A 21,485-nucleotide genomic window follows, 5' to 3' on the forward strand; every position below is an offset into this window, starting at 1 on the left:
GCGCTCTGTTGTGTATCCTGTCCATTAGAATGCGCTCTGTGGTGTATCCCGTCCATAAGAATGCGCTTTCTGTTGTATTCTGCCCAATAGAATGCGCTCTATGTTGTATCCCGTCCATTAGAATGTGCTCTGTGTTGTATCCCGTCCATTAGAATGCGCTCTGTGTTGTATCCCGCCCATTAGAATGCGCTCCGCATTGTATCCTGTCCATTAGAATGCGCTCTGCGTTGTATCCCGTCCATTAGAATGCGCTCTGCATTGTATCCCGTCCATTAGAATGCGCTATGTGTTGTATCCCGTCCATTAGAATGCGTTCTGCATTGTATCCCGTCCATTAGAATGCGCTCTGTGGTGTATCCTGTCCATTGGAATGCATCCTACATTCTATATTGTCTGTTAGAGCGTGTTCTGCGTTGTATCCTGTCCATTAGAATGTGTTCTGCGTTGTATCCTGTCCATTAGAATGTGTTCTGCATTGTATCCTGTCCATTAGAATGCATTCCACATTGTACATTGTCTATTAGAGCGTGTTCTGCGTTGTATTCTGTCCATTAGAATGCATTCTACATTGTCTGTTAGAGTGTGTTCTGCATTGTAACCTGTCCATTACAATGTGCTATGTGTTGTATCCTGTCCATTAGAATGTGCTCTGCGGTGTATCCCGTCCATTAGAATGTGCTCTGTGGTGTATCCTGTCCATTAGAATGTGCTCTGTGGTGTATCCTGTCCATTAGAATGTGCTCTGTGGTGTATCCTGTCCATTAGAATGTGCTCTGTGGTGTATCCTGTCCATTAGAATGTGCTCTGTGGTGTATCCTGTCCATTAGAATGTGCTCTGTGGTGTATCCCGTCCATTAGAATGTGCTCTGTGGTGTATCTTGTCCATTAGAATGTGCTCTGTGGTGTATCCTGTCCATTAGAATGTGCTCTGTGGTGTATCCCGTCCATTAGAATGTGCTCTGTGGTGTATCCCGTCCATTAGAATGTGCTCTGTGGTGTATCCCGTCCATTAGAATGTGCTCTGTGGTGTATCCCGTCCATTAGAATGTGCTCTGTGGTGTATCCCGTCCATTAGAATGTGCTCTGCGTTGTATCCTGTCCATTAGAATGCATTGTACATTGTCTGTTAGAGCGTGTTCTGTATTGCATACCGCTCAGTAGAATGCGCTCTGCATTGTATGTGGATTATTAGAATGTAATTTATATTGTACTTTGGTTGCTGTCTTGAGCTCTGCATTGCTTGTGGTTTTCTAGACTGTTCTGTCCTATATATTGGTCATTCAGATGTCTCGTAGTCTGCATTGCTACATGTATTCTACTCACTATTAAGAATCACATTGTTCACTAGTTTAGAGAAAGCACTCAAGGTCTCCTTGACACCTGCAGAGAAGAAGCTTGTTTGATTGCAGCACCTTCTTGATCTTTGCTATGGCCAATCGCTCCCCCATGTAGACCCCTGAGTACCGGTACCCTTCTGCTGTCCGCAGTATAGAGAGTGCAGTATACACAGGACTCAACCACTTCTGGAGAAAGGCAAGAGTGGAATACCCCAGGGGAATAACCACAACTTGCATCTGGAACTTTCTATTTTGAGCAAAGTCATAAAGAAAGCATCCACAGACATATTCATACGTTACATGCAGTAAGAATATGTAGGACACTAAATGACCACTTTATTAGAGCCCCCATCTAATAGTGCCTTGTCCCTCTTTTGGCATTCAGAGCAGCAATTTATCATGGGGTAGGTTCTACTAGATGATGAAACCCTTCTGCAGGAATATCGGCCCCTGCGGACAGGAAGCTGCAGCTTAAACGGAGGTGCTGACATGTTCTGATCAACTGACAGGAAGGGGTCATCAATTCATGCTGCTTGTGCCAAATTCTAACCTCATCAGCACGGTGCAACAGATATCTGGATCCATCTGACCAGGCGATCTTTTTCCGTTGCTCAGTGATACAATTTTTGCACTCTTTTGCCCCTCTGGAGTTTTGTCTTTCTGTTTCTCAATGGCGCTGGAACTGGTGGTCTGTTGTTATAGCCCATCCATGCTAAGGAACATCGAGTTATGCATTCAGACACATTAGTTGGAGCACCAGAGTATTTGTCTGCTCTTGACTGTTGGTCAGAACAATTCCTGACATCCTCCTGTGACCCCTTTCAGTGATGAGTTATTTACATCCACAGCATCCCCTTTGTCTGGATGTTTTTTCTCAATCATGCCATTCTCTGTATACTCGCCGCAGTGACATCCCAGGCTTGGCTAGTCTAGCCTCGTTGACCAAGCCTCCTTGGAAGTCGCTCAGATTACTGGATTTTCCCATCTAATGTGGATTCACACTGAAACTGATCAACGGAAAACTTGTCATGTGATGTTATGTTGCCCTCCGGGGTCAGGGGATAGTTTGCATACAGAGACGCGCCAACTTTGAGAGGGCTGGGGCTCTAATAAAGGGGCCATTCAGTGTATGTTCAAATGCAAATCACGACAGTTAGGTCAGAGTAAATAATGCAATATATCGGTACTGCTTCCAGACTGTAAAGAAGTTCAGGACCCAAAGATCCTGTAGGAACTCAATTGTCTGACACAGTTAGACCCATAGGGCCCAGCCAAAGCTTAATGGTGTAGCTATAAGGGGTGCAGAGGTGATTCCTGGGGCTGGAGGGATCAAAGAGGTCCTTCTGCCATACTGATTCTGCAAGAAACCGATAGGGAAGAGAAAGTGAAAGCGTGTCTCATAGCGATCCTGTCCTGCGGTTCAGGTGGGGCTTTGGTCACAGATTGTGCGTGTTTTCGGAGTCACACTGACATTCCCTGGAACTGCATAAACAAATGATTATCATTTATAACCCCGACAAAAGTTATAAAGTGCCGACTGTAGATAACGATGCAATAAAAACAACAGTTAATAAAGGAATAAAAGGCTCTTCCAGATGTTGGATATCTCAGACTACTGGGGTCCGATTTCTCTAACCCCCTCTGACCAGCTAATTGAGAGAGCCGTGTCACATTGCTTACCAGGAACAGGGCTGTGCATTGCCTATCTGTGGCCGCACTTAGTAGTAGTGCCCTATCTGTGGCTCCTCTAAGTTATAGTGCCTCTTGTGCGGCTATAATTTTTAATTTTCTCTCTTTGGCATCAGTTATAGTATTCTTTCTGTGGCCCCAATAAGTTATAGTGCCTACTCTGTACCTTCTTTGTGGCTGCAATAAACTATAATAACTAACCTAATTAGTTACAGCAACCTCTCTGTAGCCCCACTTAGTTATGGTACCCTCTCTGTGGCCCCACTTTGTTATAGTGCCGTCTCTGTGACCTCACTAAGCTATAGTGCCCCTTCAGTGGCTCCAAATATAGTTCCCCCTTTTGTGACCCCCACTAAATTATAGTGCTTTCTCTGTAGCCTTACTTGGATTGCCCTCTATGTGATCCAAATAAATTATAGTGCCCCCTCTGCAGCCTCACTTTTGCATAGTTACCCCTTTGTGGCCCCACTTGGTTATAAATGCCCCCTCTGTGGCTTTACTGTTGAAGTGACCCCAGGTAGCTGGAGCCATGCTGACTGCAGTGCATCCCACAGTTGCTGGAGGGTGCGTGGGGGAGGATCCATAGACATACACAATGATCGAGGTGGTCCCACAGATGCTCAATTAGGTTCAAGTCTGTGGAATTAGGAGTCCAGGGAAGTACTTGGAAGTCTTGGTCGTGCTCTTCCCACCTTTGTTAGACATTTCCAACCATGTGACATGTTGCATTGTCTTGCTGGAAGATCCCATCTGCCCCATGGAAGACAATCAGAATGTATGGGTGTACGTGATCTGCAAGGATAGACTCATAACCAGATTGGTTCAGAGTGCCTTCCACATGGAAGAGCGGCCCAGAGAATGCACAAAAAACCTCCCCAGACCACAACACTGCCGCCACCGGCTTATGTTCTTCCAGCAATGGCTGCAGGGTGTTTGTTCTCTCGCATTTCTCGCCTGACACGCCAACGTCCATCTGTTCGATGAAGCAGAAAACCAGACTCATTGGAGAAGGCAAACCTTTGCCAATCAGCGGTGGTCTAATACACAGTAGGGCTCACTGAACTGCTGTAGACATGTCTTGTAGCCCCCTGATTCATTCTCATGGTGAGCTGCTCTGCTGTAGCGTATTGGTTGGTCCTTGAGGAACTTCGTAGCCAACGTTCAACTCTTACATCAAGGGCACTTGGTCTTAAACAGTTTCCACGTCGGTCATTCCCAATGGTGCCATTTGTCCACTAAGGGTACACTTTCACCGCAGCAGCCCCAAACAGTTCACAAACACAGCTGTTCGAGAAATACCGCTATACTTGGCCCTATCGCACACCTTATATACCCCTTAAGCCAGACCACCACACGTCACTTCCTCCATGGGCACTGCCAAAGTCAAAGTAGGAAGTAGTCGTAATAATGCAACTCAACTGCGTGTTTGGCTAATACCAATTCGCCTGATCTGTTGCAACCTACAGAGCTCCAACTTGCAGGAGCACCATTGTGTAATGCAATATTGCCCAGCCAACCTGTGCCAGCTGCACACGCTCAACCCAACGACCGCAAACCGAGAAGTTGATGCCAAAGAGTTACAATGCAAATTTTAAAGAGCTGCTGGCCTTCCATATACAGTGATTGCGTAAGACTGTAAACTCCATAATCAGCCAAGCTGACACTTTGATGTATGCAGCCATGGAAGTCTGGATGCATTTAGGGTCTGGATCCAATTCCCGGCATGAGCGGCCAGCTGAGGTTTCACTTATCCCCGCATTGACATCACTTCTGAAATCACAGTTGTGTAGTTCTCAACAAGGAAGTTGAGGGGCAGAGGGAATATTTTTCCTCCCACGCTGCACATGACATTTCACTTCTTGATATGGGAGTTTTTCAATTGCATGTTTATGCTGCGGCTGACACGGTGTTCCCTTGATTTGTACTACTACGTGCCTTTTTCTTAAGGCGTGAAATTAAAACTAAAACCTAAGGTTCCTAGGCTTTAACCTTTTCCAATTCACTGCCTGACGTCTTCCAACTTTTTGATTGAAGGCTGTACAGCTCCGATGTCGGAAGACGTCCGGCAGGGTATTCTTACTGTACATTATTGGCCGTTTTGTTGCCGGGGACCTCTCTGGCATGTCACATACTGCAGTACTGGCTCTAGCCAGCAGATGGCTATTGTATAATGGCAGAAAGAGAAAACCCCCTAGGAAACTATAAATCCAAAATTGGATTGTAAAGGGTTAAAGGACATCTGTTGGCACATTAATGGTCCTAAACCAGTAGCCGGTCAAGAGTGCATGAGTGCACCTGGAAGACGACTGATGGGCGTGAGTCCTGGGCCGCGGGGCACCATCAATCGTTTATTGATGGCCGATCCTGCAGATAGGCCCAGCCATAGTTTGCAGCTGGGCAACCCCTTTAAAACCTTAGTGGCCTATTTTGATTCTGAGGGCTTATTCAGACGACCGTATATCAGCCGGGTTTTCACGCCGGCCGTTATATGGTGTCCCTCTCTGCAGGGGAAGGAGGCTGAAAGAGCCAGGAGCAGTGCACTGAGCTCCCGCCCCCTCTCTGCCCCTAGCCACTATTTTGGGGGATTTTCATCTTCAATTTTCAAAAGCCATAACTTTTTTATTTATGAAGACTTGTTTTTCGTGTGGCAAACTGTAGTTTTTATTGTTTTTTGGGTACATATAATGTATTGTATAACTTTTATTAACTTAAAAAAACCATCAATTCTGCCCTTGTGTTGTTTCTTTTTACTGCTTTAGGGCGCCCACCCACTGGCGATTTTTTTTTTTCTTTGCGTTTTGCGTTTTTTCTCAAGAGCAATTAGAATTGAATGTACTCCTGTCCACTGGCGTTTTTTTTTGCGTTGCGTTGCGTTTTTTAACATAGGAACTGTCAGTTGCATATGTGTCCTTATTTTTCTCCTAATGCACCCATGAAAGTCAATGGAAATTAATGGAAAAGCCGCGAAAACGCCGCGAAAACGCGGCAAAAAACGCCGCGAAAATCGCAAACGCCAGTGGGTGGGCGCCCTTAATCATGCAGCATACATGACATGATCTTTTTTTTCTGCGGGTTGATACGATTACCACAATACCAAAATCATGTTTTTCAGGTTTTACCAGTTTTGCACAATAAAAACCCCTTTTTTGGGAAATTGTTATTTTTTATGCATCGCTACAATCAATGAACAAAGCTCTGTGAAGGCTTGTTTTTTTGTGACGAGTTGTAGTTTTTACTGCCATGTTGAATTATATACTTTTTAAAATCACTTTTATTACATTCTGTGGAAGCAAAATAGTTTGGTGCCATGCAGGATAAATGGTGTGTTTACGTTATTGTACAGGTCATTATGGATGCATTCATACCAAAATATGTGGGTTTTTATCTTTTTTTAAAAATTATAAACAAAGAGGGGAAAGTGCGCAAAAAAGGTTTTTTTATTACTAGTTTTTTAAGCAATATTAGCTATTCTATTAGTAGTGATCATGGGTCATGGCAGACCTTGATGTCGTTGTTCAGTTGACATGGCAATCCTTCAGTCAAATGGCCTAAGAGCAGTATAGTCCTATTCAAGTGAAAGAGATCAAGCTACAATACCAGGCACAGCCACTATGAACTATATGGCACTGTGCTTGATCTACAGTGAAGAAGCCGCAGAGCTCACCTGAACGCCAGAATCTTTTCAAACAGCAGATCAACCACTGGTCTGATATTGATGACCTCTCCTGAGGGTAGGTCATCAATATTTTAGTCACGAAGAATCCCCTTTATTGAAGAAGGCCCAAGAGCACTCACTTGTAAGGGACCCATTGATTGGCTCTCATCTAATTTACATATGACTGATGGAATGCAACAACTTAAAAACCCACCAACAAATTTGTCATCTGGCATTTGTTAAAACCCCTATAAAACTAATGACACAACCAAAAGATGATATCAAAGTGACTATTTGTTGGGATGGGGGTTGGTCACAGCTTTTCAAATCAGGTTGACTATAATTAATAACAATCAAACATTTATTAAACAGTTACAGGAAACATATACAACATATTGGAAGTGAAATGCCAGCCGAATGATGTTCTATGGGTAGGTCCGCCTTCTAAGCCCATCTTCTTCATGCCAAAACCACCAAGGAGGAGCTCCTACCCCACCCAAGAGGAACATGCCCTGTTCAATACCATCTTGGAGACCTGAAAGGAAAGTTTCTAGGCTGATATCGTTCAAATGAACCCCATCAGCTCTCATTAGACGGAAATTGTTTCCTTCCTACTGCTGATGATGTACTCCAACACCCATTCTAGAACGGATAAATCTGGACAGGCGAGTTAGTAGTCCACCTGGCCTTCTCAAAGGCACCCTAATTTGTTGTAGAAACTAGCGAAGCAGTTAAATTCTAAGCGCATAGGGTTTGAATCTCGGCCAACCGCATGACGCATAACTCATTCCCACTCGCGTGGATTACCTAAATTACTGTACCGTGTGCTGTTCCCGGCTAATATACACCACCACCAGCAGAACTTGAGACCAGCGGAGACCTGGAATGTCCCTCCGTAACACGTCAACATCACGGAACCCGAGGCGTCTACCTTCCAGAAGGCATTCAGCTTGTTGAGCGGCCCAAAAAATACTTCAGAGCACCATTGACCAATCCGCATCACCTATGACTCAGCGAGACCCTTCTGGGCTGCACCTATGCGAAAGCAGCGTGTCCCAAGTTTGTTCGCATTTACCCCTCTGTAGCAAAGGCACTGCCAAAAAAACGCTTGAAACAAAAATTTTGTCAGAGGGCAACCATTTTCATAATCTAGGAAATGAGACCCTGTTTGCCACAGGAATAAGAAAGCGGAGGTAAGTAGATCAGAAAAGGCTGTGTCCAGAACAGAATAAAGCCGGATCCATACCCCCTTGCCAAAAACCTCAGTCACCGGATGCGTAACTGCAGTGCCTCATTAGCACACAGCACCTTGTTGAAGCCCAAACCACTGGGACGCAACAGGGAAGGGGGGATTAATTCACTCATACAAAGTGCGCCAAAAAAGGCAAGGCCAAAACTAGTAGGGAGTATCAACGCCTAAAAAGGGGACGTGCAAACCTCCAATGAGGTTATGATACTAGGCAATGGGCCTTCATCGATACGTGAGCCTTCTTCCACCGCTTTAATGCTTACATAACAAAAAAATTTTATGACAGCCGCCCAACCCAATAATTGGAGGCTACCCACAACAACGGCCGCTGGGCCACCAAACCCAATACCCCTAGTCCCCGCAAATATTCTAAAGTGACTTCCAACCTGGCACCGCCGCTCACTATGGACACCCATTCTGCCCAGTCCATACCGTACTGTCTCCAGGTCTCGGGAGTCACTGTATTACACACCAAAATAGGAGGTGTTGATTTTTTTGCATATGTGAAAAAAACACTGGTGTGAGTGGACCAGTAGAAATCAATGGGCTTTTAGCACCACGTATTACGTGCGTGAATAATACCCACACAATACCCGGGTGATAGACGCCCATGTGAATGAGCCCTTAGAGCTGTGCCTGCCCTTTACTCAATGGAACCAGGGATATAAAAAAATATGTTCTGAATTAATGGACCCCGTATAGAAGCCTGCAGTGATATTAGAAGTGGAGAGGAAGGGAGAGGTGGGATACAGAGTTACAGTCCACACATGGTTTTTGGGTGAAATAAAATAAAAATAACACATTCAAAAACAACAGCAGTTTTTGATTCGGCTCACGACCACAGGCATTCTGCCAGTAAACCGCACCCATCTCATTATTTGTTAATTAGGGCACACCCGCTTAAACCAATCACTATGTAAATATAGGATACTAAGTTCATGTGTCTCTCATACATTATACTGGTTTTATAAGATTTTAAAGAAGAAATGATTCTGGAAACATCTAAAATAAATCTGTAACTTTAAAACTAAAAAGTTGCTCAGGATGTGAGTGAGAGGGTCAGATGGACGTTGTGTGCCGCCAAGAAGGAACGACATTGCTGAGCGCAGATCACTGTAAACATTTATCACCACCGCTGCTGGAACATTTCCTGTTAAGGAAACAAAGGAGAAGTGTAATCAGATCACTCGCTAGAACGATTAATTACTTAGGCTGTGGCTTTAAAGTGGGTGTCGCTCATGTGGCTGCATCGGGGTAGTTGTAAGCATATGAGCACGTCTGAGCAACATTTCGCATGCAGCTCCGGAGTATAATATAGGATGTAACTCAGGATCAGTACAAGATAAGTAATGTATGTACACAGTGACTCCACCAGTAGAATAGTGAGTGCAGCTCTGGAGTATAATACAGGATGTAACTCAGGATCAGTACAGGATAAGTAATATATGTACACAGTGACTCCACTAGCAGAATAGTGAGTGCAGCTCTGGAGTATAATACAGGATAAGTAATGTATGTATACAGTGACTCCAGCAGAATAGTGAGTGCAGCTCTGGGGTATAATACAGGATGTAACTCAGGATCAGTACAGGATAAGTAATGTATGTACACAGTGACTCCACCAGCAGAATAGTGAGTGCAGCTCTGGAGTATAATACAGGATAAGTAATGTATGTATACAGTGACTCCAGCAGAATAGTGAGTGCAGCTCTGGGGTATAATACAGGATGTAACTCAGGATCAGTACAGCATAAGTAATGTATGTACACAGTGACTCCACCAGCAGAATAGTAAGTGCAGCTCTGGAGTATAATACAGGATGTAACTCAGCATCAGTACAGGATAAGTAATGTATGAACACAGTGACTCCACCAGCAGAATAGTGAGTGCAGCTCTGGAGTATAATACAGGATGTAACTCAGGATCAGTACAGCATAAGTAATGTATGTACACAGTGACTCCACCAGCAGAATAGTAAGTGCAGCTCTGGAGTATAATACAGGATGTAACTCAGCATCAGTACAGGATAAGTAATATATGAACACAGTGACTCCACCAGCAGAATAGTGAGTACAGCTCTGGAGTATAATACAGGATGTAACTCAGGATCAGTACAGGATAAGTAATGTATGTACACAGTGACTCCACCAGCAGAACAGTGAGTGCAGCTCTGGAGTATAATGCAGGATGTAGCTAAAATGAGTAATATAATGCATTTGCAAACCAATACACGATATGTATCTGCAAACTATAGAACTTTGCCCAGAGTACGGGGATGGGGGGTCGTATAAGTCAATAATGCATGTCAAGATCAGGGCTACAAAACTTTCATTTTTATAGTAGCCGTTTTTTCTGGTTGTCCTGGCAGCAATACTAAATGACGCCAAGCCGCCACAGATGGGCGCAGCGCATTGTCAACACTATATGGGGAGTGTCACAATGCACCTGCTATCAATGACACACTAAAGTAACTGCTTAGTAGTATGCTTTAGAACTTTTCCACCATTGGCATTGGTCCATCCAACAGGTATTGTATTACAACAACACTGAGGCCATATTTGACCCTTTGAAGACACAGTCCATTAGGACCATTAAGGATGTTGCAATTTTTCTCGTTTTTGCATAATGGCATTTAGAGAGTCATTAGGTAACTTGAAGGTGCCATCCTGTGGTCACTTATGTAATTTTGCTGAATACTTTTGTATTGCAGTATGTCTGTCTGTGTTACACTGGTTGGCAAGCTATAGGTCCCTACCTTAGGCAAATAGATATGGAAGGCTTGCTATGGCAACACATTGGCACTGGAGCCAACCTCTGTGATTTCAGCTATGTGTCACTGTTGGTATTGACATCTAAAGGGTTAAGCAGCTGGGATGAGAGTTATCGGGAAAAGATGTTTTTACCAATCATATTGTCTTATAAGGATAACCTATATCTTTATTCCCAGTTAAGGCTCCGGATTGCCTCAATGAGTGAGAAGTGCCATTCACTCTGGGGAAATCAAGCTGTCCATGTGTTACGTGGATGACCGTTCATCTCAATGGTGACCATGTGGCACTGCATTTCGTCTAAGCCCAATTTTTGTGCTGCAGTTTCGCATAAAATCCCAGCAAAAAGGCCAAAGTGTGTCCATAATTTTCATAGTTTTGGATTCTACCTGCAAGGCATAACATCTCAAGAAACAAAGAAGGCACTAATTTTCTTCCAGCCGTTCTCCTTTTAGCCACTTATTAGTTACAGTAACACAGAGCGTCTTCCTGTCTGATGCATGAAGTGGCTCCATAATGGCTCTTCACTGTAATTGTCACTAATCAGGATAAAGAACACAATTCTTATCCTATTTATGCCTCAAAGTGTTATTTTCCTGTTCTTACTGTTGCCTCCTATCGAGTAATGTAATTGATATGAGAAGGGAATTAAAATCAGCACTAATACTGGTCCTATGTAGAAGACTGTAACTAATATAATACTGCCTCCTAACTACAAGAATATAACTACTATAATACTGCCTCCTAACTACAAGAATATAACTACTATAATACTGCTCCCTATGTACAAGAATATAACTACTATAATATTGCCCCCTATGTACAAGAATATAACTACGATAACACTGCCCCCTATGTACAAGAATATAACTTATATTATACTGCTCCTATGTACAAGAATATAACTACTATAATACTGCCCCCTATGTACAAGAATATAACTACTATAATACTGCCCTCCTATGTACAAGAATATAACTACTATAATACTGCTCCTATGTACAAGAATATAACTACGATAATACTGCTCCTATGTACAAGAATATTACTACTATAATACTGCCCTCCTATGTACAAGAATATAACTACTATAATACTGCCCCCTATGTACAAGAATATAACTACTATAATACTGTCCCTATGTACAAGAATATAACTACTATAATACTGCCTCTATGTACAAGAATATAACTACTATAATACTGCTCCTATGTACAAGAATATAACTACTATAATACTGCCCCCTATGTACAAGAATATAACTACTATAATACTGCCCCCTATGTACAAGAATATAACTACTATAATACTGCCCCCTATGTACAAGAATATAACTACTATAATACTGCCCCCTATGTACAAGAATATAACTACTATAATACTGATCCTATGTACAAGAATATAACTACGATAATACTGCTCCTATGTACAAGAATATAACTACTATAATACTGCCCCCTATGTACAAGAATATAACTACGATAAAACTGCCCCTATGTACAAGAATATAACTACGATAATACTGCTCCTATGTACAAGAATATGACTACTATAATACTGCCCCCTATGTACAAGAATATAACTACGATAAAACTGCCCCCTATGTACAAGAATATAACTACTATAATACTGCCCCTATGTGCAAGAATATAACTATTATAATACTGCCCTCTATGTACAAGAATATAACTACGATAAAACTGCCCCCTATGTACCAGAATATAACTACTATAATACTGCCTCCTATATACAAGAATATAACTACTATAATACTACCCCCTATGTACAAGAATATAACTACTATAATACTGCCCCCTATGTACAAGAATATAACTACTATAATACTTCCCCCTATGTACAAGAATATAACTACTATAATACTGCCCCCTATGTACACGAATATAACTACTATAATACTGCCCCCTATGTACAAGAATATAACGACTATAGTACTGCCCCCTATGTACAAGAATATAACTACTATAATACTGCCCCCTATGTACAAGAATATTACTACTATAATACTGGCTCCTATGTACAAGAATATAACTACTACAATACTGCCCCCTATGTACAAGAATATTACTACTATAATACTGCCTGCTATGTACAAGAATATAACTACTATAATACTGCCTCTTATCAACAAGAATATAACTACTATAATACTGCTCCTATGTATAAGAATATAACTACTATAGTACTGCCCCCTATGTACAAGAATATAACTACTATAATACTGCCTCCTATGTACAAGAATATAACTACTATAATACTGCCTCTTATCAACAAGAATATAACTACTATAATATTGCACCTATGTATAAGAATATAACTACTATAATACTGCCTCCTATGTACAAGAATATAACTACTATAATACTGCTCCTATGTATAAGAATATAACTACTATAATACTGCCCCCTATGTACAAGCATATAACTACTATAATACTGCCTCCTATATACAAGAATATAACTACTATACATATGCGCATGGGGGTTCACAGCTGTGGTGGAGAAAGACTGCGCATGTGACAATTTTCAGCATTGCAGCAAATTGCATCTTCACTACCCCGAGGTCCTTCCATACTCCTCATCAGGGGACAATGAAGTCATTTCCCCTTGTATGTGTCAGACACTAGCCACTAGTGCATGTGTGTACATATTAATATTGGAGGTCATCCTAGCCCCTGAGGAGCTCACCTCGAGCGAAACGCGTTGGGATTAGTAATAAGGACCATCTGAGCTTGAGAATAGTGTTTTTCCATTTACCTATCTTAGGACCCGTTGTGGCAGCAACTAGTGAAATAATAAGATACAGCGCCCCCTACAATTATCTAGATGGGACGCCTGATTCTATTTATCACTTCTTTCATCAGTGATTCATGTGACTCAGATTAGATGACCTTGAGGTACCAAAGGTATTTTTACCTCTTGGGTTATTCACAATTCTTTATCTCTGATGAATATTCCGCAATTTATGTTTGTTCGTTCAAAAGTTCCATTTTTTATTGTACCTAATAAAGTTATATTTTAGTTAGTAGTCCAGTCAGTGATCAGAGTTCCCCGGTCCTTTGGACTACTCTTGCCGCAGTGTACTGAGTTATGTAGTAGGATTAGGTGAGGGCTGCACGGCACGTTTGGCCACAAAACAGACAAATCCAAAAACACTGAATTACTTACCATCCAACTTGCGAGCCACAACGACACCACACTGACCTTAATTACATTGTGAGGTTGCAGGGCGGTAGAGTGATTCTTAACCCTGTAGCCTGCATTGTGGCAAAGTTGCCATGTAGCTTTGTCTTTGGCAGCTGTAGGGTATAAGTGGTTTTTGGATTCTCATAGGTGCATTATATAAAGGCTTGATACATACAGTCGGGTATTTCTCATTAACTGGAATCCATTATGTTTATTACAAGGTCTTGCTATGATTCGGCTCCTCCTCCAGTAGTCACTCCTGGCAGGGACAATTTTGTTAACTATTTTAGGGCATGGTGAACAACCTGTGGCTCTCCAGCTGTTGATTCTGATGGGCCCTTTTAATCCCCCAATGCCAAAGGACATACGCTTACGTCCCACCAGGGTGGTAGTTAAAGCTACAGGACGTAAACTTATGTCCTGTACATGGCACGGGCTTAGAAGTGAGCTTGCGTCATCCCACAGTGGGGGTCAGCTGTGACTGATAGTGATTGGTGAGAGGACTGATCCCCGCTGTTTACAGCTTACATGCCGCGGGTTAACAGCAGAGGGCTGATGGATTGCCATGGCATTCAGACACCAGACAATGGCGTCCGGGCCTGCCATGGTCTGTGATCGCTATTGTGCAATGCATTATCATAGTGATTAGAACCTTCTTGGTTCAAGTCCCCTCCAGGGACATAAGAAATATTTTTTAAAAACGCCTTTTTTTTGCATACTTTCCTCTCTTTGTATAAAAAAAATGAAACAAAAAATCACATATTTGGTATGCGTAATGACCTGTACAAAAAGTTGAAGCAAAATCCCCCCCCCCCCCCCCAATTTTTTTTGTGCAAAAGTGCAAAAATCTGAGAAAACAGTTTGGTATCATTGTAATCCAACAAACCTGCAGAAAAAAATGTATCCTGTCAATTATGCTGTATGATTAACACTATTAAGAACGGAGGTGTTTTTTCCCCCTGCCCTCCAAAAAAGATTATTAAAAGTTTTACAATACGTTATATGTACCAAAAACAACTACCGCTCGTCGTGCCATGAGCCGGCCCTCGTACGGCCGTGTCAACGGAAAATTTAAAAAGTTATGACTTTTGAAAAGTGGAGATAAAAATCCCCTCAAAAACCGTTGTGTCCTCATGGCCAAAATAGGCAGCGTCACTAAGGGGTTAAACAGTGTATCGCTCACTTCCCATTCTCCAGGCGCCACGTGGTGAACGAGCTTATTCTACATGCGGTCATTTTCCTTCATCTTCCTTACCCATGAATTTCATAAGAAGTGATGATTTTTGTCATTCTGCCGCACCCGAACGCTGAGGTTCTTGGTTATGATTCGGGTGGGACTTTGAGTGAGAAATACCTAACTTTGTAAAATGTTGCCACTACTTAGTCTCACTAGAATGGCCACTTTATTAGAGACCCCCATCTAGTAGCAGGTTGGACCTCCTTTAACCTCCAGAGCTGCAGCAATTCGTAATGACATCCATGAAACAGTATCGGAGCACTCGGGGTGTTCGAAGAAAACATTACCTACAATTTTTGTGCACTTTTGCCCCCCGGGAGTCTCGCCTTTCTGTTTCTCCTGAACGCAGGGGTGCTGGGACTGGTCGTCTGTGGTTATAGCCCATCCGTGCTGAGAAACAGCGAGTTGTGCGTTCAGACATGTTAGTTGGAGAACCAGCATTATATTCAGTTGCAATTTCCTTAACTGTACAGCCCCTGTTCATCAAAACAATTCCTGACACCCTCCTCTGACCCCTTTCAGCAACACTTTGTCTTCGTCCACAGGATATCCTTTCGCTGGAAGTTATCCTCAATCACACCATTATCTGTATACTGTCCACACTGTTATACAAGAAAACCCCACGAATGACATCCCGGCCCCGGCTAGTCTAGCACTGATGACCTCGTTGGAAGTCACTCAGATCGCTGCATTTTCCTATCTAATGTGTATTCACACTGAAACTGATCTACGGAAAACTTGTCACATGATTTTATGCTGCACTTCGGGGTCATGGGGAGAATTTCCATACAAAAAAGGACCAATCCCAAACTTTATTAAAGTGGTCATTCTGTATATATTTATATATCTGTTCAGTTTTTCTGTCTTGATAAATGATATAATTCTGAGTGCTTGCAGTCACCACTAGGGGGAGCCCACTATATTAAGATGTATACAGCTAGTGTTACCCTCAATGACAGCAGGATAAATGTATATACAGTGAGATCCACCTATTGGCGGCTGTTGTGACAGATCAAGGGATTTATCACAAGCCTCATCGCCTTCACATGCCCTATCTATGTGGTAGTTGCGACACAGATGGTGATGACTGCTGAGTAGTGGTTGGAAGCATGTAAAAGGTTAAATTACAGAATTCTATTATCAGCAGTTCCTTAATATAAAATTATTGCGTCAGCTATTCTGATAGGGTGAATGCAAATATATCTAACTATTTCGCTCCGGTTCAGTCAGAAGACTACATGGGTATTGTATGGCAGCATTTGCTTTATAACTTGACCCTACAGGGCACTAATACAAAATCTGCAAGAGGGCCCCACCTAGTGTTTGCCATCTGTAACATCACAAACGTGTTGGGCGAAGGTAGTGCTTTATCTGTGTGATGAAGGCCGCACAATAATGTTATCAGGTCCTCTGTGCCGTTCTGCAAGAGTAGCCTGCAGCTTGGTACCCTTCCCTTCATGGCCAGTTGGCATACTGAAATAGATGCAGGGTGCTCAAGACTTTGACCATAACTTTAAGGGGATTGTCCTTTACAGCAGTAATAGTCCATCAGTAATAGATCAGCGGGAGCGTGCCACCTGGGACTCCTGCCAATCTGCTGTTTGCTACATCCATACACTCATGCAATGAACTGATTGCTACAGGAAGCAAACAGCTCTGTTCGCACTGTGGTGGCCAGACTTGGTATTGCAGGCCAAGTTCCCATTAATTTAAGTAGGAACTTATTTGCCTGTAATACCAAGCCTGGCCACTGCAGTGTAACAGAGCTGTCTGCTTCCTTGCAGAAATCAGCTCAGTTCGTAAGTACACAGGCCCAGAGAACAGCGGACAATGAACCCCCATCAAACTACTATTGAAGACCTATACTGCTAATCGGCCATCAGTAGTTTATAACTGGACAACCCCTTTAATGGTCACAAGACCAAATCGACGGCAAACCTGTGTCACATTACTTTCAATGGGAATCTGCGACATAGGCTATATGACATGGATTTTTCTTTCTGCACATGGATATCAGATTCACCCATATGTGCCATATCATTCCGTGACGTGTATTCATATCCACACACAATCCGGGTTACGTATTCTACACATGGATTTGCCCAATCAAAAAATGGCTAAATCCATGTGCGGATCTGCCAGTATAGATGCACATAGCTGTGGATGAAATTTGTGGCTTATCTATTGATTTCTGCCAGGGTCTTTAGAGGTGGATTCCTTGCTGAGAAATCTACTCGGATTCCACGGTGAGAACAGCCCATTATCAAGGTACCTTCACGCAGGACGACCATTGGCTGAATAATGGGGGGTCAACCAAGCGGGGTGACCAGCAAGAATTTGCTCACTGCTAGTCGTTTTAGCTCACCTCACCTAAAAAAATAGTCATTGGCTGATCAAAAGTCGCCCGGTGTAAAGTCACAGTTGTTCATATTTGAAGGACTTGCATGGAGACAAGTGATATATCGGCGTACAACTAATGAACAACAAGCATCTGTGTAAAAACAAAAAACTGATGGTCGTTCTTACGCTTCAACGACTTTCCTGAACTACAATCAGAATCGGGTAAAAGTACGGTTTGTCCCAGTCCTGACTGCAGGAGGCGCCGGCCACTACCGATGCTTTGTAATCCCCTCAGGGCTCTACTGCTTGTGAACTTTCATCATCCTTGGTTTTATTCCCAGTGAAGGGATTTTTGGAAGCTTATTACCCTGCAGGAGCTCGTGTGAAACTTCCTTCCAGACTTCAGTATGACAATCAGAATAATCCCCGGATCATCGACCCTTCTGAAGTAGTCAGTGATATAACATGTAATATTGTATCGCTCAAGAAAGACATCCAGGCCCCTCTTGTACTCTTAGTGAGTACCCCATTACCACGTCCTCAGGCAGAGAGTTCCATAGTCTCACTGCTCTTACAGTAAAGAACCCCTTTCTATGTCGATGTAGTAACCTTCTTTCCTTGAGAGCAGGCCTGCACAACATGCAGCCCAGCAGGGGATTTAGCAATACAGTAAGTATAAGTAACTTACTACACTACAGCATTCCGAGAAGGGGTATTATTGTATCTTGACGCCACCGGAAGCTAGGGGCTGAGAGGGCGTTGGTGGAGTGAACGCCCCCTGTCCGGCCCCTAGCTTCCGACTGGCTGTTAGTGTGGCAGGGAGGACACTGAGAGTGGGCCCAGCTTCATTGCCCTCATGGAGCAGAACTGACACCTCTCCTCTGTACTATCACTGCCATGTGTGCCCCCATTCAGCCTTCGGCTGCTGCAGGTGGGAGTGCTGTCACTCAGCTCCCTGCAGTTGTCGCTGGTGGACTGGCACCTACATTTCCGTTTCCCCCCTTCCTCCACCGCTGACAATGTACGCACGGTGGTTCTTCATTTCGGGCCCCTTGTCAGATAATTAGGGAACGAGAGTAGAGGTGCCAGTCCACCAGGGAGAGCAGCGGGGAGGTGAGTGACAGCGGTCCCGGCTGCAGGGGGGTGGGGGGGGGGTATGTTCCCCCGCTGAAGAAGTTTATATAGCCAATCAGGAGCTAGGGGTGTGACAGGGGTGTTCTTCCAGGCCAGCCCTGTCAAACCCCTAGCTTCCGGTGGTTTCAAGGTACAATAATACCCAGAGAATGGCCGGCATCAAGGTACAATAATACCCAGAGAATGCCCCGGAGCGGAGGTGTGCAGGATCTATATACTTATTATATATAAAGATTCTGCCACCTCCAGGCCTTCTCTGATTTGAATGCTGCACAATGATAAAAGTTGTTCTGGAGGCCGACTATTATCACAATAACTTTTATTATTGGTCAAAATGTGTTAAAAAAAAACTTGTAGCACTTAGCAAAGCTGCGTGCAAAATAGTTCCATCATTAAACTATAGAATAGACAGGTTACCGCTAAAAACTTATCCGCAGCCTCAAGAGGTTTGCTGATTTTAATTTAGGCACTTACCTACTGCAAACTTGTGCAGGTCTGGTCTAAGCATAGAGGGCGCCCCCTTGTCACAGTCCGGGGTATGAACAGCTGATGGGAGGTATTTCTGTATTGTCCCTTGATATATAATATACATAGTTATTAGGTCGCCCCTCAGATGTCTTTTTCTAAACTAAAAAATCTGAATTTTGATGACCTCTCTGGGCATTGTAGTCCGCCCGTTCCATTTATTACTTTAGTTGCCCGCCTTTGTACCCGCTCAAGCTCTGATATGTCCTTCTTGAGTACCGGTGCCCCAAACTGTCCACAATATTCCATGTGTGGTCTGACCAGTGACTTGTGAATAGGAAGAACAATGTTCTCATCATGCACCCCTAGGCCTCTTCTGATGCCCCCCTTGTTCCTATTTGCCTTGGCAGCAGCTGCCTGACACTGGTTGCTCCACTTAAGCTTACAGTTAACTAAAACCCCCAAATCCTTTTCCATGTCAGCGTCACCCAGTGGTTTCCCATTTAGTATGTAATGGTGACATGTATTTCCCTGCCCATGTGCAGAACCTTACATTTATCAGTGTTGAACCTCATTTGCCACTTTTCTGCCCCCAATTTACCCAGATCAATTTCCAAGCACCTCCTGTTCTCTCTTGTGTTAATTTCTTTACATAGTTTTGTATCATGTGAAAACATTGATATTTTACTGCACAATCCTTCTACCAGGTCATTAATAAACATATTAAAAAGACTAGGGCCCAATACTGCCCCCTGTGGTACCCCACTAGTAACAGTAACCTTTCCAATACTGCCCCCTGTGGTACCCCACTAGTAATGGTGATCCAATCAGAGTATGTACCATTTACAACCACCCTCTGCTTTCTATCACTAAACAGTTACTTACCCACTTCCACACATTCTTACCCAGACCAACCTAATTCTTGATGTGGTGTCTTCTAATGTGGCATAGGGGGGCCTTTGGATACCCACAGGGCACACATATGGCTGCTGCCTCTACACCCCTGGCACAGTGTGCCTATATAAGAGACAGCCCATGGCTGCGTTGTGCCAGCCGTAGACCCTCTTCCCATAAGTGCCAACCTGCTCCCACCTACATTTCACCCATTGTCACCATAATGCCAGCTGTAGTTCTACAAATGCCAACCATTTGAATTTCTACAGATCAATCAAAATAGGTACAATACCCCCATAGAGGAGCACTTGGAGGGTCTGGAAAAGTGGCAGTGAACAAAACCAGGTTCAGTGTTGCTCTATAGCTGGTCCGTATTCCTTAGAGGGGCTTTACATAAAAAATAGTGTTATTATGATATCACTTTGACCCCCTCTGATCACTAGTACAGGGGTCTCCGGTGACCACATCCTTGTTGCAGGGGAGTTTGTGTAATGCCGCTCTATGGGAGTTACGGCAACAGCCAGGACTTGGGACCCCCATGCTAGAGATCACAGAAGGTCCCAGCGGTGGGGCCGCAGCTATACGGCAGATAGATGACAAATGTTCTTATACGGGCAGGGCAGTATATCATTCTATATATGTACGCTATCATTTCTTTTAATATCACAGCTGATGCAGAACCTCTTTAACATGGAACTTTATATCTCTCATTTAAGCCCTGCATCACTATACATTATTTGGCAATGTATGTTCTGTGATCCATGAATTGCACTATTATGAAGGCATCATATGGTAGTATTATATGGTCACTCTTATGGCACAATTACATTGGCACATATGGCAGTATTTTATGTGGTCACTTTATGGCACTTTTACATTGGCATCATATTGCAGTATTATGTGGTTAATTTACTGTACTGCTATGTAGGCATCCTATAACTGTATTGCAGTATACATTACTTTATGGCACTCTTCTGTGTTCACCATATAGCATGTTACATGGCACTTTATGGTAGTTTTTGGTACTGTTGTGGCATTATTACTTGGTCCATATTCTGGAAGTATTAGATTCTTTTTTCCCCCGCCCTCCATGGAGAAGATCATAGATGTTTTGTTCAATTCATGTCTTTCATCAGACCCCGAGACGGAGGAGGAGGAGGGCTTGTAGGTTAGTAATGGGCGCAGGACTAGAGGATGGGGACAGTCACTGTAGCAATAAACTACTGTCCAAATAGTAACCTTCATCCATCCTAAAGTACCATCTACTAATGCAAGGAATGATTTTCTTTCTGCACTCAGATTGTCGCCCACGAACAAGTTTCCTGCAATGAAACTCAGTACCTACAGGAAGATCTCAACAGATGCTGCAACCGCTGCCCGCCAGGTGAGATGCCAGCCATTATACCGGGCAATTGCGTTTACTTTTGTCATTTCACTCCAGTTAATTTTTTTTTAAAATTTTTGGTACATTAATTGGCATTAAATGGTACCATTAAAAAACACAATTTGTCCTG

General features: G+C 43.2%; 2 protein-coding genes across 2 annotated transcripts in view; both read left to right on the forward strand.

Moving 5' to 3' along the window:
• Positions 1 to 21,485, forward strand: part of TAPBPL (TAP binding protein like) — a 351,854-nt gene that overhangs the window by 227,976 nt on the left and 102,393 nt on the right. The gene's annotated exons all lie outside the window — the stretch shown is intronic.
• The window catches only part of LTBR (lymphotoxin beta receptor), a 49,661-nt gene that overhangs the window by 12,269 nt on the left and 15,907 nt on the right, over positions 1 to 21,485 (forward strand). The window contains exon 2 of the mRNA XM_066601303.1: positions 21,271 to 21,355. Coding sequence (XP_066457400.1) covers positions 21,271 to 21,355 — 85 coding nt within the window. The remainder of the gene's footprint in view (positions 1 to 21,270; positions 21,356 to 21,485) is intronic.

The sequence above is a fragment of the Eleutherodactylus coqui genome, chromosome 4, assembly GCF_035609145.1.
Source record: "Eleutherodactylus coqui strain aEleCoq1 chromosome 4, aEleCoq1.hap1, whole genome shotgun sequence".
Taxonomy (NCBI): Eukaryota; Metazoa; Chordata; class Amphibia; order Anura; family Eleutherodactylidae; genus Eleutherodactylus; species Eleutherodactylus coqui.